We start from the raw sequence: 19,270 nt of genomic DNA on the forward strand, positions 1-19,270 counted from the left end.
TGTTTGAGCTGACTGACTAAGCACCATTGCTTTATCTGGCAGCTGCTACCAGATTTCAACAATTTTATTAATTTTTTTATGTATTTTGGTTTTATTTATTTTTTGTTTAAAATTCCATTTGTGATCCCATTGAGCACACTATATTTGTTGAATCATAACAGGTTATACTTAGTTTCGTGTAGTGTGTGAATTATGCAGTTTCTTTTGCCTGATCATTGTAAACTTTAGAAGACTAAAAAATAATTACACGCATACACCACATTTTAAGAATGCTTTTTAATTAGGATACAATTTAAGAGTTTTCCCCTTGTATATTAGTACAGTATATTCAATTAGGATTTTTTTTGAAAGTTGCTTAAAGCTACAATGCAGATACATTGATTTAAAATTCACAAATGACAAGATCTCGATTATTGCAAACGTTATCGTTCCATTTTCCTGTTTCCCACATTTCTACACAGTCTTCACCACGTCCCAAATAATTATTGGGTTCTCCTGGACCCCAGTTGGTATATGTCAATGGCTCATAACTTATATATTTAAATGTGGGTTTTGTTCTAATTTTATTTATACCCAGCCATGCATGGGTTCGTGACTTCCCGCGGACTTTCAACACAGCTGCATTTTCTTCAGCGTTTCGTGGTGTAGCGAGCTGACCGCCCAATTTAGCACAGATGTTTATGGCATCATGGTAATTTGCCTGACCACCAGTTGACACAAAGTACTTTTTAACAATTCTGACACCATCTTTCAACAAAGGAGAAGCTGAAATAGACAAGGGAAAATTATAAATTAAAATAATCTTTATGCGATTGAAAGAACTTGTGCAATATAAACAGAGAAGGTGAGGATACAGTACATGGTCAGTGCTGAAGTTCAGTGAAATCTGATCACAAGATTTAATATATTTTGTTTCAGAGCTAAACACTAAGATAAGTACTACTGTTATTAAGAGTTTTCCCTCTGTTTTAGCAGGACCTAACTACACACACACATGTGGCGCTATGTGGTGGGATCTGGGAGCTCCCTTTATTATTTTAACGTGAACCTGAGGTGAAAATAAATTGATGAGATAAACATAACATTTACGCTCCTAGTACTAAAAATGTTTTGTTTTTTTTCAATATCCCATAGTTTTATTTTTTATTTATACATTTAGAAACTAGATTAAATGTTTTGTTGCCTCTGCTTAATGGCAGCCTAATAAGTGTCCCAGCGTTAGAAAAAGGTCAATAGTTCATGTATTTTATCTCCCTCTGCTCTCAGAAATTGTATTCAGCCAGGAAAACTTTATGGCTGCAATTTGCTTATTAGTGATTTTTACTATATTTCCAACAGCTGTCACTTCCATGTCTAAAAATTAACTCTTTCAGGCAGCAAAATAAAGCAAGGTGACAGAGAAGTGGGCTGTGCCCGCGAAACGCGTTGCATCTTTGGGGTATTTTCAATAAATGTGTATATCTATATATTTACAGTCCTTGGTGTCTGCTTTAACGGAGGCGAGTCCACCACTTCCTCCCAGCAATTTTTTAAAAATTGTATCTACTTTTATCCTTCTGGCGCCTCTGTTCACCTACCAATATAACTATTAATATGTTTTGCACAGTACACACACATGTTTATCTCATCATGTCACATGTCGTCTTGGGTACACTTTAAGAAAAAAAAAACTAAAGAGGAACTGCAGTGAAAATAACGTTATGAACAATTTTTACAATAATTATTTAGAAATGATTTAGTCAATGTTTGCCCATTGTAAAATCTTTCCTCTCCCTGATTTACATTCTGACATATATCACATGGCAACATCTTTACTGCTGGCAGGTGATGTCTGTGGAAAGAGATGATGCATTTTTGGCAGTTGGAAACAGCTGTTATTTCCCACAATACAACAAGGCTTCCATAGTGTGATGTCAGCACCCTGGTGCTGATATCACACAGTGGGAGGGGTTTCACCAGAATATCAGCCATACAGAGTTTCCTGATGATCCGTTTGAGAAAAGGAATAGATTTCTCATGGGAAAGGGGATATCAGCTACTGATTGGGATGAAGTTCAATCCTTGGTTACGGTTTCTCTTTAGAACAACATTGGCAAAGCCAGCTTCACCTGCTAGTCAGGAAGTGATGCAGATGGCTAGGATATACTTTTCTATCATCAGCATTACATCAGGCATGTGTAACCAGTCTGTGCTTTGTAAATGTGTCTGGCAGCTACAGTGCACCAGTACACTCTATTGGGAGAGCTTGTTTATCCTTGTTAACACAGCAAGAGGTGTACGGTAATGTATTGTAGCAGGGCATCAGAGGGGGGTGGTTAGGTATAGGAATCAGAGTGGGGTGGTTAGGTTTAGGCATCAGAGGGTGGTGGTTAGGTTTAGGCATCAGAGGGGGGTTGTTAGGTTTAGGCATTAGAGGGGGGTGGTTAGGTATAGGCATAAGAGGGGGTGGTTAGATTTAGGCATCAGAGGGGGGTGGTTAGGTTTAGGCATAAGAGGGGGTGGTTAGGTTTAGGCATCAGAGTGGGGGTGGCTAGGTTTTAGGTATCGGTAGAGGGAGGGCTCTGAGTGAGGATAAGGTTAGGTTAGGCTATAATAAAATATTGGCTATGGTTATCCTAAGAAAGAACCCCCTCATCAATGCTTAACCCTACCCACCCATACTATGGATGCTCTCATAGGTGCCTTTGTTATTAGCACCAATTAGTAGCTACTGCAGGTAATTTAGGTGCCGGAGGCACCCAATAAAGTATGAGATGGCCCTGGCACTGTATTTTGTAAAATTACCGATATTCTACTTGAACCTAATTTTCCTTGCGGTGCTTATACATGTACGCACTGGTATACACTGGTGTTGTTTATTAGAGAATGGAGAGGGCAGCCTCCGCATTCCACTCACTTTAGATTCACTATAAATTAGGGATGGCCGGAAATGGCAATTTCCAATTCCATGCAAATTCCAATTTCCGGCAATGGCGATTACCAATTCCGTAGATTTTTGATATTTACTTCCGATTTTAATTCGTTTTTTTTTTGGGGGGGGGGGGTCATTTTTTGCATTCTCTGATTGGCCATATACTTCCGCATTGACTCTGTGTTCTCTGATTGGTCCAATTCTTTCTGAGTCCTGTGATTTGGCTAAAATTACAAAGTTGTGTTAATGGGGTATTTCCACAGAAATCCGATTTTTGATTTCTGTTTTCTGATTTTCAATCAGAAATGCAGATTTCCAATCGTAAATGTGGAAATGTGATTTCTGCAGAATGGGAATGAGCATCCCTAGGATAGAGCTAAGGCCACACTTTCTTTCTTCAGTAATTATTTGCTGTATGTTTGTATTGTATATATCATTATATAATAGCAATAACAGCAGAAGCTGAAAGGAGATGTGCAGCTTCCAGCCCAGGTAAAGTTATTATTGGGGACCTCTGTAGGTGTAATCAGAAAGATCCTCTAGAATACCAAATTATATTACAACTGAAAAACATTTTCAGGAATACGGTAGATAATTTTGTTTATTAATCTTAATGTATGAAATTCCAAAGGCATTCTACATGAAATACAAAATCAAAAAAAAAAAATCAAAAAGTATTCTACTGACCTTTTTTCAGACCTTCCACCTTGGTATCTAGGCTTGTCTGCAGGGTTGACAATCGTGAATCCAAAATACTGATTTGCTGCTTCATTGACTCGAGTGCTGGAGAGAGAGAGACATTGGTATTAAAAGCTTCAAAGCAAAAACAATGTTTATTTTATTAATGTAATTCTGACACCTTCTGCAAAACATTACAGAGTATATAGTCATGTCCCTAAAGGCTCATATACACCTACCAAAAATCTGTCCAACTACCTTTTAAACATGGTCTGTTGGAAGATAAGTTGGGTAAGTGGGTGCACGGCTGGCAAACAACCAGATGACCAACTGATAACAGGATGTTTTCCAGATCCAACCAAGAGGATCAATCTGAACAACTATTATGCAGGTTGGAATGTGTGTACAAGTCTTTTGAACAACTTTGTTGTTTTTGAATGCAGACATGTTCTGCAGTTTGTCATTTAGCTTGCACGCATAGTATTTAAGTAAATTGGGTGTTTAGTTGGTTTGCGTGTGTGTACATACTTGTCATGCAAACAACTTGTTGTATGGTTGGTCATGTTGTGTGGTTGGTTGTGCATTAAGTTGGACGTGTGTATGAGCCTTAACTGGCTCTCAGACAGAAACACATTTCATTAGCACGCCAGTTTTGTACTGGAACAGCACACTCTTTATTGTGCCATTAACCATGTTTAGTCCAACAATTGTTTTGGGAACTTCACAGGGTCTCCCTTTCTTGAGGTGTGCGGCTAACCACATTGCCTATGTCACCCCTTCAAGCACCCAGAAGATAGTGATGGCGTGCCTGCTCTAATCCTGTTTTGTATTACCTCTCCCTCAGAGGAGCTCACAATCTAATTCTCATTGTGTACATGTTAATCATGCTTTAAGGGCAATTTTGGGGAGTCAGTTATCTTATCTGTAGCGATGGTTGTAATCAGCTAAATACGATTGCTCAAAATTTTGTGTAAATTTTGGCGATTACGCCTATGTGTAATTATGATTTGGACATCAAACTGATTTTGTATTACCATTCATAATTTCGTATGTGTTTTATCATAATTTTAACTTCATTTTGTGCCGGCTTTAGTGGTGAATAGCAAAGCCCCATACCTGCTATTGCTACCAAACTTGCTGGACATGTTGTGGAGAATAGGGAATACAAGTAAAAAATAATTTTTCAAAAAGACCTTGTCGTTTTTGAAAAAAATGATTTTAAAAATGCAAAGAAAAATGGTTTTTAAACTCCGAAAAATTAGTTTAAAAACGATTTTTCCGTTGCGATTCTAAAATCTAATTTCTTAAAAACCACAAGGTGTTTTTGAAAAATTATTTTTGTACCTTCTATTCTACTTAACATATCTAGCAATTTTGATGGCCATACCACGTATGGAAGCTTTGCTATTCATTACCGATTTTCATCCAATAAGATTTATTGAATTGGATGGTCGATCGACTGCTAAGTCGAGAGATGTATGGCTACCTTTACAGGTACATTCTTATCTGGTAACACACACAGTAAAATACTAGGGGTTGTTCCTTTTGTTCAAAAACAGTGATCATTCTCAGTAGATGTAGGAGCGACAATGTGTTTTGATCGTGCCGCCAAACACTCCAGCTTGCTCCGACCACTGATCGTTAGAGGGGAGATGAATGAATGGGAACGCAGTTCCCATTCATCAATCTGAGTTTCCTTGTCAATTATTGCCGGTATCAATGAGATGCCTGCGTCATTGTTTCTTTTGGAGTAACACGTCCATGCATTACTGCCTGTTTAGCGTAGCATAGTGCGGTGATAGGAAATAATGCGCCAAGAAATCTTGTGGCCAAATAGTAAAAAATACATCTGCATACATTAATTTTAATAAAAAGACCCAAACAATTAAATTATGAGCTTGTAGTTAGTGAGGGATGTCAAACTAAAAAAATGCACCTTTATTTCCAAATATAACATTTTTGCCATACTGTAACAATTGTGGAATTATCTCCGTGGTCAGCGCATAAGATGTGCGCTGACACTGCAGAAGTCCTCCACAAGTGTATAAAACGACAGAACCCAGCTTTGGTGCAATGCACCTGTAGAGAGAAAGTGAGCACAGAGACAGAATGTATGTGTGTCCACCAATCTAGTCGCCACCCGGCGACGGTGAACACACAACAGCGGAAACCAAGTGGGAACGCAATCGCAAGAGTGGCGATTGCCAACAGTGACACAAGACCGAGTAGAGACAGAGCACAAGTGTTGCGAGAAAGACACAGAAAATAACAATGATCAGAACGGCAAGGAAAATAACAAACGCACTCGCTAAGCGCGGTCGCCGCACGAAAAGTGCAACAACGACAAAACACGCTAATGGCGCGGTCTCAGCACGAAAAGCGCAACAGAGAAAAAACGCGACAACCCTAACTAACCAATGAAACACAAAAATGAATAGAGAAGGCGAACGCTTGCTAAACGGTTACCTCACCGAGCCTTCGTTCCAGACAAGACAGACAGAAGGAGTAACCAGTAGCAACCGCAGCTCTGGCCTACACTCCTAGAAAGAGTACAGAAGGAACCACAGCCACTAGCGCTAGGGCGATTGCGACAAAACGATTTCCTGTCGACCGCTGGCGACAAGACAATCCCAAAGGAAAGTCAGAACGATTCGCTACCGCCAACCGCTGGCGACAGCGCAATCCAAGAACAAGACACGACAGAATAGGCAGTACAAATATACACAATCCTGACTGCACTAAACAGGAATGCAAGGAGAACTCCCAAAGGGTATCTACTCTAAGCTAGCAATAATAACCAACAATGAGCAGAGGGCTGAGACTCCAGGTGAGTTAGCAAGAAAAAAACATCATGACCAGCAGGGAATTCTGGGAGCAAAAGGTATTTATACTGCAAGCCATCAGAGGAAGCAGCTAAGCAATTTGCATGACAAGTGTATGCAAATTCCTCACCAGCAAAGCAACTCTGAAACTTACAGAGTGAAGACAGGTCTCTTTTCCAGAGACCTGCAGCACTCAGACCTAAACAATGGTCAAACAGCTGTCTGCCTATGCAGACAGCAGCGCGGATCATTACACATACATTGAACTAGGGCGGGATATAATTTAAACATTGCAAAAATCAGGACAAATGTGAAAATAATATTTTTATCCACACCATAGCACATTTTATTTTAAAACTATAGTGGTTAAAAACTGAGAACTAATTATTTTTTTACATTTGATTCTTATTATTACCATTAAAATGCATTTAGAATAAAATAATTATTAGCAAAAAGTACCACCCAAAGAAAGCCTAACTGGTGGCAAAAAAAACAAGGTATAGATCATTTTGTTGTGGTAAGCAGTGATAAAGTTTTTGGAGCATAAAAGGGAGGAGCGCTGAAATGTGAAAATTCCTCTCATCCATAAAGTGAAAACAACTGGCGAGCTGAAATGGTTAATAAACATTATTGACATAAAATGTCACAGATTATTTGTATGACAAGAAAAAATCACTTTGGAAATAAATAAAACAAAGTCCTCTCTCGCTCTCTTTTTTTTACCTAAAACTCCACTGTCTCCTTTCTCTCCTTTTGGTCCTGGTGGTCCTTGTTCTCCTTTTGGCCCAGGAAGTCCAGTCACTTGTGATCCTAGTGGCCCTGGAATACATTAATTGATAGAGTATCTATAAAGTCACACAATTGCATCCCTAATTGCATACTGCTTCTTTAAGTAGTATCTCTGTGTTAGATTGCTTTATGTAAATATAACCATATTAGCGTCACAAAACACTCTCCCTTAATTTTCTTTTCATATTTGCACACAAGAAAGCATCTTTTCATGAAAGTGTCTCTTTTGAAGAAAACTAATCATTATGTGAAAATACAGTGCATTTTTGTAAAAACTAACCAGCAAGCTCATGGTGAACAAGAACTAATTGGAGTGTGTAAGGGGCTACAATGGTCCAAAAAGCCCCCTTACTAAAATGCTATAGAAAAAAACTGTTTGCTTTCCTAAAACAGAAAGTATTTGCGATAATTCAGGTTGGAGTGAGCTTGAGAGATGTCTCCCAGAGCATCACTGCTGAATATACGCAAATCAACCATTGTTGCCCTTCAAAGCTAATCACACCTCCAGAGTCCAGACCTGCTGGAATGCAATGATGTATCAGCTTGTTAAGTGTACCGAGCCAAAATAATCCAACATGCATACAGACTGTTTCGGACTGATTGATTCTCATCAGTGCATGGCATGTATTAATTTGGCTCTATGGAGTAGGACTTGAAACTCCCAGAGGCACAGACTAACCTGCAAGCTCACGGTGAACCAAAACTCATTGGAGTTCTCATTGTTTGTTTTTTTTTATTTTTTTAAAGATTTTTATTTTGAAAATAATTTTACAACATCAAGAAATATCAAAGCAAACATCTCAATGCATCAGGTACATATATTTAAGGGTACATAGGTAGGGTGACAAACCAGTGCCACCAAGCGGCTACATATATAACACATTGAGAGTAAGGTGAGCTGGACATGACAGGGATTATTATACTCATATAAGCGTTAAGCATAAAATAGGTGATTATAGAACACAAGTCTGCCACACATGTGTATAGTCAGGAGATCCGAGTGAAAGTCGTTCTTTATTAATGCCTTAGGAGTACCTGGGGCCCAGAGGGAACATACACCCAGGCACTCCCTTAAATGGCTACATCCCTCGGACCCTGGGTCCGGATAGCTATTTACATCCCTGGTAGAGCAAGTGAAATATTAGAAAGAGGGAAATAGAGGAGAGGCAATGAATACTACAACAAAGAAAGAAAGAAGAAGAAAAGGAAAAGTAGTAAGAGAAGAATAGAGAGAAAGAAGAAGAGAGGAGTATGGCCGGCTCAGAGTGTAAAGAGTTCCGCAGGCATGTCCATTTGTTCTTAAGATCTCAGTCCCCCAACATGACAAAGAGAGATAAGACGCCCATATAACGCCAGGGTACGGGATAATTTGCTTCAGTATGTTGTTTACCCTAAGAATCGTTTGTAATCATCTGATTCAGTAAACTCAAACCAGGGCCTCCATGTCCGAAGGGAACTGTTCATTTCTCAACTGAATAGATTGCGTTAAGTCCTCCATTTGTTGAATAAATTTAATCTCCTGTAACCATTCTGCGATTGACGGGGTCTGCGGGGACTTCCAGTGTCTAGCTATAAGTATGCGTGCTGCGTTCAACAAATGTTTAGAGAGTGACTTTTTGTATTTCCCAAGTCGCCTTGGTGAATTATGTAATAAATAGTAGGAAGGGTCCTCAGAGGTCTCTACTCCCGTTACCTGTGTAGTGATGGCCTTTACAGAATCCCAGAATGGTCCAATGGCCGGACAGCTCCAAAATATATGTACCAAGGTACCGGTATGAGACGAGCATCTCCAACAGAGGGGACTAGAGCTCGGGAAGATTCGATGGAGTCTGTCTGGGGTGTAGTACCATTGCGTTAGGATCTTGTAGCCTGACTCCTGTATACGGGCGGAAGTGGAGCATTTATGAGCCATAATGAGGATCCTTCGCCACTGAGCATCCGTGAAGCTCTGGTTCAAGGATGTTTCCCACTTTGATTTCAGAGAGTTAGTAATCACCGTATTTGTAATAAGCATAGTATATATTTGTGAAATTCCCTTGGTGACATATCCCTCCCCATCGCATAGCAGCTCAAATGGCGAGAGATCCCGACTCAAGCTACGTTTGTCCCCCAGGCTGAGTAAGTAATGTTGAAATTGCAGTAAGGACCATGGGTCCAGGGAGGAAAGTTGTAGTTTAGCCTCTATGTCAGTAAGGGGCAGCCAAGATCCCCCCCTAATTAGGTGATGAGCCCGTAATATGTGAGTGCCTCTCCAGTGTTGGTACGCTGAGCGAATTATGCCGGGTGGGAAACCCAGGTTATTTAAGGGAGGGATCATTGGGGATGGATAAAGGGAGAGCTGATTGGACTTATTAATTTTACGAAATAATTTTATCGTGTCCGATATCAAGGGGTATGTCAAATCAGATGCAGGGGGAGTTTTGTTTGTCCAGGGTAAGCTACTAAGAAAGGGGTGAGCTAGGTCCCGCTCCATCCCAACCCACTGTTTCATTTGACCATGGCGATGCCAATCTACTATGCGGACCAATGTGGCAGCTGTGAAATATAGTTGCAGATTTGGCACCGCCATTCCTCCCTGATCTTTAGGTAGTGTGGTTAAGGCATATTTTATTCTAGGGGGTTTGTCCCTCCAAATAAATCTCTGGAGGCATTTACGTATTTCGCGAAAGAAAGACACTGGGACCCTGACTGGTAGGGCTTGAAAGATGTACAGGAAACGTGGGAGTACATTCATTTTGAGTATGTTAACTCGGCCAAACCAAGAAAACCTAGCCATGTCCCATTTTTGTAAATCAGAGCGGATTGTGGCAAGGAGCGGTACATAATTAAGTCTAAATATCTCGGTCAGGGTGCTCGGAATCTTAGTGCCCAAATAGGAAATAGCTTTGGGTGCCCACTTAAATGCAAAATTGGCCTGAAGGTTTAATTGTGTTGCTGGGTCAAGGCCCACATTAAGAGCTTCACATTTGTCATAATTAATTTTCAAATTGGCTAAGTGGCCATAAGTAGAGAACTCCTTAAGGAGATTTGGAACTGTGGTATGGGGAGCGGTGATATAGAAGAGGAGATCATCCGCATAGGCGGCTATTTTATGCTCTGATGAAGGAAACGTAATCCCCCTGATATCCGGGTTTGTCCTGATTCTACGGAGTAATGGCTCTAGGGATAGTGCAAAGATGAAGGGTGACAAGGGACACCCCTGACGCGTTCCATTTGAGATATCAAAGGATTCCGAGAGTTCACCATTGACCTTAACCCTTGCTGTAGGGGTGGAATAGAGTGCCATGATGTGAGTAAGCATGTTATGTGACAAGCCAATGTGACTTAGCGTGTTTTTGATAAATTCCCAATGAACACGATCGAAGGCCTTCTCCGCATCAGTAGACAGTAGCATCATTGGTAAGGCCTTCGATCGTGCCCAATGAACCACCGCCAGAGTTCTAATCGTGTTGTCCCGGGCTTCTCTTGTAGGAATAAAGCCCACCTGGTCGAAATGGACCAGCTGGGACATCAAGGGAGATAACCTATTGGCCAGAATTTTTGCAAATAGTTTCAAATCTATATTGAGTAGGGATATAGGGCGGTAATTAGGGCATAGGTTAGGATCTTTCCCCTGTTTATGTATCACTGTAATATGAGACATAAGCATATCTTTTGGGAAGGAGGTAGGAGAATCTGGATCCGTGAGAGAATTAAGGGCCTTTAGTAAGGAAGGGTGGAGGACTTCTAGAAATTTTTTATAGTATTCCAGGCAAAAGCCATCAGGACCTGGGGCCTTACCAGATGGAGATTGAGCGATAGCCACTCTGAGCTCATCTAAGGTTAGTGGTTCTTCAAGTTCTTTTATTTCAGATTCTGATAAAGTGGGCATACCCGAAGCCCTTATGTATTCTGTAATTTTGCGGGAAAGAGCGGACCGGGCCCTCTCGGACCCCTCCCCTGGCAGGTTATAAAGCGATTTATAATAATCTCGAAAGATTCGTGCTATGGATAGGGATCTGTGGTGAAGCTCCTTGGTGGTGTCCTGTATATGGGGTATGTAATTTGAAGTCTGTTGGGTTTTGAGGGCTCGGGCTAGCAGGCGACTACATTTATTGCCATATTCGTAGTAGTGGCGCTTGCATCGCGTAGCGGCAAAGCGGGCTTTATAAAATAGCAGGGATTTTAATTTCTCACGTTCGGCTGTAAGAGCCTCAAGATCAGGTCTGGAAAGAGATCCTCTATGTATGAGCTCCAACCTGTGTATTTCGTGTAGTGATTTATCAATTGCCTCATTCCTCTCCCGTTTGATCCTACCCCCCTCCTTCATAAGTACACCTCTAATTACGCATTTATGCGCCGCCCAAATAGACATTGGAGAGACCCCTTCAGTAGTATTGGTTGTAAAGTAGGACCTCAAGGCTCTTTCCACCTTAGAGGCCACAACTTGGTCCTTCAAGAGAGAGGTGTTCAGTCGCCATGAAGTTGGATATTGTCTACCCTCTAGAATATTGAATGTGGCCTCAACCGGGGAGTGGTCCGAGATAGCACAAGAGGTTATGTGGGCTTTAGAGACCACTGATAATAAGTTATGAGATACTAGTATGTAGTCAATGCGGGAATAAACTCCATGGGGGCTAGAGAAGTAGGTATAATCCCGTTCCAATGGATTACAGATCCTCCAGAGATCAACCAACTGCCTATCTTTAAGGGCGAGTTTGCATTTGTTAGTGATTCTATAGGGCAACGCTGCTCTACCGGAGGATGTGTCCAGTGAAGGATTCAGTGCTACATTGAGATCTCCTCCCAAAATCAGGTCCCCCTCCGCAAAGGAGTCCAGCTCCAGGAGGAATTGTTCTAGAAATGTCTGTTGGCCAGTGTTAGGGGCGTAGAACGAGCCCAGAGTGATCATGCGATTGTTCAGCAGGCCCTTCACCATGAGAAATCTGCCCTCTGCATCTGAAGTTTGCTGTACTTGGGACAAACATATTGTACTAGAAAGTAATATTGACACTCCTTTAGTTTTTGAGTTTTTCGAGGTGCTGTGAAATACCTGAGGAAAGCGTCGGTTGCCCAAACGAGGATGATCTGCACCTCGGAAATGGGTCTCTTGAATGAATGCAACTTGGATTCTATTACGATGTAATTCTGCTAATAAGGCGGATCGCTTCTCGGGGATATTAAGGCCCCTGACGTTAAGCGTCTGTACTTTAAGCGAAGTCATGGCGTCCTGCAGGGGGACCACGCCAAGAAATCTCTGCGGAACTCAACACACGAACAGGCCATATGAGAAAAAGTAGAGCAAGTGTGCATAGAAGGTATAAAGAGAAAGTAGAGATGGGAAAGAAGAATAAGAGAAGTAAAGTTTGGAGCAATAGCTCCATTGTATGCCACCTGTAGAGGGGGGCCCCCACAGGTAGCATCACCCACATTAGACCAGTCTCCTCTGTCTTAAAAAGAAAGAGGAAGATAATTTTTCCCCTGGTCCGAAGGGGGAGGGGGAAGGGAACGAACCTTCTCACGGAGAACGAGTTCCATCCCTCCCGGCCACAGGTTCTAAACAAAACATTGTATTAAACAGTAGAGAATTAAGCCTAATCCCATAACCCCCATCTACTCAAATGAGGAATTAAGGCTATGAACCACAGGTGCCCCCGTGAGGTAGCCCCCAGGCGCGGACCCCGCAATGATAATAAGGCTAAAGCCAGGGGGGGGATCGAGCCGCCAGTGTGTCCACGTAACACACTAGCATGGTGACAGCAGGCAGAGCCTCCCCAGGCTGTCCCAGCGGTCACGCGCCAGGGGGGTCCCCACACCGGGACCCCAGCGAGTATCAATCAAGTAGGGCACATAAGTAAGTCAAATCAAAATCAAAGGACCCCACTAGATAGGGCAATTCACGACTAGAAATAGAGTATGGTATGAACTTTTAAAACAAATATAACAATTGCATATAAGAGTAACAGGATGACCCATACCTCCCAGCACCAGCCTAAGCATTGTAATACTCAAGGCGATATTGCGTACATAGGAATTCTCGTCCCCTCCCTCCATCCCGCCACGTGAGTCCAGGTACCATACCCCCTTTCGCCCCCAACTATTGAAATAAAGCTAACCATTCCCTCTTGGAAACCCTCCTACACATTATCACATGCTATAAGACCTCTCATGAAATCTAAGACTTTTGACCCTTCCCCAACATGGGGAGAATACATATACACAGTAAAGATAGTACGTCCACCTTTTGCTTAATATGATAGAAATAAAGCAGACCGTAGCAGAAGCTTTCTTAAGTTAGAAACATAGAGCTCTATGGAAGTAAAAAAGGATAAATCTTGTGTTCGGAGAGAAGGACGTTTCGTGCAAAATGCCTTATATCAGTGATGAAGGGTGCTGGAAGTCCAATTGTTTGAAGGCGTTTTCACATATCGAGAAGGGTCAATCTTGACGTGTTTCCAACAAAGATGGCCTTCAGCTGAGGGGTCAAAATAAAAGTCTATAGGAGGGCAGGGGGAGAGGGCAGGTAGCGGTATGGCGACATTGTCTTAGGGGGACAGGGGGGAGAAACCTCCGCTCCATTGTCAGTCAGAGTCGCCAAAACGACTGTGGAGAGTAAAGGGTGTCTGGGTCATCTTTAGCTCCAAGGGGAGAGTATAACATAGCAGTACTTACTCAGGAGCGTCCTGGGTCGATTGTAAGTTCCTTGGCCTGCGTACTCGCTGAGGAAGGGCAAAATCTCTGCTATCGGGGTTCCACTCCGGTACCGGAACCGAATCAATTCCTAGGGTATTAAAGAAATCCGGGAGGTCCCTGGGGTGCCGGAGAGCAAAGGATTTAGATCCCAAACGCGCGTGGAGCTGGAAGGGGAAACCCCAATTGTAGGTCGCCCCGGCCCGTTGCAGAGCGGATAAGACCGGCTTCAGGGCACGCCTTTGAGCCAGAGTGAAGGGAGCGAGGTCCTGGAACAGTGTAATGGAGGCACCGTCAAAGTCCACCGCGCCCGTGGAGCGTGCTGCTGCCATGATGCGATCTTTAATTGCGTAGTCGTGGATTTTGCAGATCACGTCCCTCGGGGGTTCTGTGTTCTTTGGCTGCGGACGCAGCGCACGATGAGCCCGGTCCATCTTAATAGAGGTGTCGACGGGTCTATTGAGGAGTTCGTTAAAGATGGCCTGCAGGGAAGGCTGTAAGTCTTCCAATCTTGTGGCTTCCGGAAGGCCCCGTATCCGTATGTTATTACGGCGGCTCCGGTTCTGAAGGTCTTCTATTTGGGCCCTCATGTCACTCTGGAGCAGCGCTTGACGGTCGTTAGCTTCGCGGAGTTGGGTTACTTCCGTTTTTAGCTTAGTCACCTCGGTCTCTAGGCCCGATATCCGTTGTACCGCGGAAGAAATATCTGAGCGCAGCGATGCAATTTCTGCTTTAGTGGAGCAAACAATGCTCTCCGTCTGCTGCTGCATGTCCTCTTTCGTCGGCATGCCTTTTAAATAAGTCCAGAGTTCCTCCAGGGCTCGGTTACCCACTGAAGAGCCCGGAGAGCTAGTGGGAGAAGGGCCCAGAGCGGGCGTGTCGGCCATCTTAGATGAGGTACTCCTTGTTGCCCTCGGAGTGAAGAACTGTTGTAGAAGATCTCTGGACGCTTTATCTGTCTTGGGTAGGTTCTTTTTAGATGCTCTGCGTCTACTCTTGCTTGCCATACCACATTAAAATATTAAAAGGGGTGAAATAGAGGCATCAATATCGTGCTTTTCCATCAAGTGGCCGGGAGCTCAGGAAATACACAACCTCACGCGGCCATGTTGCGCTCCGCCCCGTTTGTTTTTTTTTAAATCTGATTTAAGTAAATATTACCATATTTTTCAGACCATAAGATGCATTCTGTCTTCTGCAAAATGGTGGAGAAAAAGTTAGTGCGCCTTATGAACCAAATACATAGAGTCCCCGACTTATGAACGCCTGGAGATATGAACAGCCGCTGACCTGAAGCAATTACCTGGCAGGGACTCTCTGTGTTTAGAGTGAGAGTAATGCACAGGGAAGCAGTGGAGCGTATCACATCTACCCCGGGAACCTCCAAGTTATGGACAATGTATTTTCTCCCTCACAGTTTTCCATAGCGAAGTAGCTGGTTTAGCGCAATGATCGGTTTGCCGATTATTGTGATGCCAGCACTGCTTAGCTACTTTGGGTGCCTCCCCTACTGCCTGTTGCATGTAATGGCGCAACCAGGGGAAGCAGACACTAGTGGAAGCCGAGAGGGAGAGAAGACATTGCTCATTACATGGAGGCGCCCGAACAGGTTAGACACATGCTGCTTCAGTGTGCATTATACTCTGCACTGTGCATGGGACTAAGGGAGCATAGTAGGGGAGGGGACAAAAAAAGTACACGGAAGGGGGTCTCAGGGGGACACAAGCAGGAAGCAAAACAAGGGGGTACAAGAGTTATAAGGGGACAAAAGGGGGGCACAAGAGGTACAAGAGGTAAACAATGGGGACACAAGAGATACAAGGGGGACTCAAAAGGGACATAACACACATGGGGATGCAAGAGATGCAAAGAAGACACAAGAGGAAAAAGGAGGACACAAGAGGCACAAGGGGGACTCAACAGGGATATAACAAGGCACAAGGGGGATGCAAGATATACAACGGGGATTAGCAGCAATTAGTAGCTACTGCAGGTAGTTTAGGTGCCGGAGGCACCCAATAAAGTATGAGATGTCCCCGCCACTGTATTTGGTAAAATTACCGATGTTCTACTTGCACCTAATTTTCCTTGCAGTGCTTATAAATGTACGCACTGGTATACACTGGTGTTGTTTATCAGAGAATGGAGAGGGCAGCCTCCGCATTCCACTCACTTTAGAGTCACTATAAATTAGGGATGGCCGGAAATGCTGATTTCCAATTGCACGCAAATTCCAATTTCCGGAAATGGCAATTACCAATTCCGTGGGTTTACGATTTTCATTTCTTATTCCGATGAGTTTTTTTTAGTTATTTTTTGCATTCTTTGATTGGCCAAATACTTCCGAGTTAACTCGGCATTCTCTGATTGGTCCAATGCTTTCTGAGTTCTGTGATTTGGCTAAAATTACAAAGTTGTGTTAATGGGGTATTTCCACAGAAATCCGATTTTCGATTTCTGTTTTCTGATTTGCAATTGGAAATGTGGAAATGTGATTTCTGCAGAATGGGAATGAGCATCCCCAGGATAGAGCTAAGGCCACACTTTTTTTCTTCGGTAATTATTTGCTATATGTTTGTATTGTATATATCATTATATAATAGCAATAACAGCCAGAAGCAGAAAGGAGATGTGCAGCTTCCAGGCAGCCCAGGTAAAGTTGTATTATTGTGGACCTCTATAGGTGTAATCAGAAAGATCCTCTAGACTAGAATACCAAAATATCACAACTGAAAAACCTTTTTTTAGGAATAGATCATTTTGTTTATGAATCTTTAAAAGATACCCGAAGTGACATGTGACATGATGAGATAGACATGGGTATGTACAGTGCCTAGCACACAAATAACTATGCTGTGTTCCTTTTTTTCTTTCTCTACCTGAAAGAGTTAAATATGAGGTATGTAAGTGGCTGACTCAGTCCTGACTCAGACAGGAAGTGACTACAGCGCGACCCTCACTGATAAGAAATTCCCCTTTTTTACCTCTTTCTTGCTCTCAGAAGCCATTTTCTGCTAGGAAAGTGTTTAATAGTTGGAATTTCTTATCAGTGAGGGTCACACTGTAGTCACTTCCTGTCTGAGTCAGAAATGAGTCAGGACTGAGTCAGCCACTTACATACCTGATATCAGGCAGAGAAAGAAAAAAAGGAATAGAGCATACGGTAGTTATTTGTGTGCTAGGCACTGTACATACAGTACACATGTCTATCTCATCATGTCACTTGTCACATGTCACTTCAGGTATCCTTTAACACTAGATTTACCAGGGCTGCGCAAATTTGCGTTAATTCCCCACAGCTCACACCTAGTAGCATCCCTGCTGAGTTTTTTAACATGCCATCAGCTCCATTGTTCTCTTTCTTTTGTTCTGAAAACACAACCATTACCTGTGAGGCCTGAGCATTTGTTTACTCTACCTCACATCCCCCACAACCAGAGAGTTCTGTTCTTTGTGTGCCAGACTGATACTGTAATCAAGGGGCTTTTATTGGTGTTTCAATGTGCACTGTGTGGGTAGAGGTCATGGGAGTGCCCAGTGCAGTAGCAAGTCACTCGTGCTTCACTGCGCAAGCTGGACCCACAAAGTCTGCTAAGGTTTGTCATTGCCATAATACATATGATATTTATATAAACCCACGACGGACAATTTCTTTACTTCACTGTCACTGTCGCACAGACTGCTGCAGTGCAAAACAATGCTATTGGGCACGGTGAATAAAGTCCGGTGTGAACTTCCTCAGCTTGCAAAAGACACTGCACAGCGAGAGGTATTATTATTATTTATTGTATTTATAAAGCGCCAACATATTATGCAGCACTGAATAATAATTTAGGTTACAGACAATATTTAGGGGTGACATACAGCAATATGACAATACAGGAATACAAGAAAACCAGATCACACAGCACAGTATGAGTACAAGGTAATGCTTAGTCACTGGAGGGGAGCATGGAGATCACACAGCACAGTATGAGTACAAGGTAATGCTTAGTCAGTCACTGGATGGGAGCATGGAGATTAGGCAAGTTAGGTTCACTCAAATGCATAGCATAGGTTCACAGTAATGGAGGTGCATGATCAGGTAGGACACAAAAGGAGGAGGACCCTGCCCAAAGGCTTACAATCTAGAGGGAGAGGTAGGGACACGAGAGGTAGGGGACCAGAGTTCAGCTGTGGGTTTAGAGCAATTGTGAGGGGTGGTAGGCCAGAGTGAAAAGGTGAGTTTTGAGGGCCTTCTTGAAGGTGTTGAAGGATGGGGCTGCCCTAATGGGTGGAGGTAGGGAGTTCCATAGTGTTGGAGCGGCTCTTGAGAAGTCCTGGAGGCGTGCATGGGACTGGGTTATGCGGGGGATGGTCAGGCGAAGTTCATTGGAGGAGCGGAGTGAGCGGCTTGGTGTGTATCGATAACGTTTATAGATATTAGTTTCGCGCAAAAAATCTCGTTTGCGCGCGAAAACGTTATCGTTTCACGTGAAAATTCACGATCGCGCAAAACCAAAAATTCTGTTTTCTTTTTCAGTGTTTCAAACTTTACAGAGTTTACAGCGTTTGCAGACCCAGTGTCCATCGTCCCTGCATTTGGCACAGGTGAATTTTTGACATGTTGCACAGGTAAACCTGCTGCGATTCCTGCTGCAGCTCTCTTGCACCTGGCACTGTGTTGTCTGTACAGTCCCTGGCACAGCAGCTGCAACAGCTTCAGCAGCCCGCCTTTGTGCCAATATTTCCTTGTGCTGCATGAATCGGCAACGGAGTTCCTTAGCTAGAAGACTCAGAAACAATCTTCTTTTGCCTGTCCACCCTGTACATGCCTTGTACAAAATGTAGGCATTCACCGCCGCCAGGTCCAGCATATTGTAAAAAACTGCTACTGGTCACCTGCGTGTTGCTGCTCTTACGGAATACATCCGTGCCATTTGGTCCAACACGTCTACACCACACTGTAAAAGCAGAGAGAGAGAGAGACATGAGTATATGTGCTTTTTTTTCTATAGGCCTGTATAGTACACATCAGAAAACATTGTAGCACTGGCAGGGGCGTTCCTTGGGTCCTTGGAGATCGGGGCACCTGTGCGCCCCGCCCAGCCAGCAGTGTCAGACCTCGATCAGCCGGCGACCAGTTAGAGTGGGCGCTAGGACCTACCTAGCGGACACCGCTGATATGCGGAAGTGACATCACTTCCGCATATTTGCGCCTGGCACCCGCTCTAACTGGTCGGGTCGCCCGCTGATCGAGGTCTGATGCTGCTGGCGAGTGACAGCAGGGACCCCCAGTTAGGTAGTGAGTGACAGCAGGGACCCCCGTTAGATAGTGAGTGACAGCAGGGAACCCAGGTTAGATAGTGAGTGACAAGGACCCCCGTTAGGTAGTGAGTGACAGGCGCCCCCTCACCTCGCA

At 43.3% G+C, this 19,270-nt stretch overlaps 1 protein-coding gene across 1 annotated transcript in view; it reads right to left on the minus strand.

Annotated features, from left to right (window-relative positions):
- Positions 1–261: 261 nt before the first annotated feature.
- The window catches only part of LOC137534379 (zinc finger protein 585A-like), a 178,093-nt gene continuing 159,084 nt past the window's right edge, over positions 262–19,270 (minus strand). Inside the window, exons 12-14 of the mRNA XM_068255861.1 lie at positions 7,135–7,230; positions 3,599–3,694; positions 262–765 (exon numbers count right to left, since the gene is read on the minus strand). Of these exons, the coding sequence (XP_068111962.1) occupies positions 383–765; positions 3,599–3,694; positions 7,135–7,230 (575 nt within the window). The 3' untranslated portion in view covers positions 262–382. The remainder of the gene's footprint in view (positions 766–3,598; positions 3,695–7,134; positions 7,231–19,270) is intronic.

Source organism: Hyperolius riggenbachi, chromosome 10 (genome assembly GCF_040937935.1).
Source record: "Hyperolius riggenbachi isolate aHypRig1 chromosome 10, aHypRig1.pri, whole genome shotgun sequence".
Taxonomy (NCBI): domain Eukaryota; kingdom Metazoa; phylum Chordata; class Amphibia; order Anura; family Hyperoliidae; genus Hyperolius; species Hyperolius riggenbachi.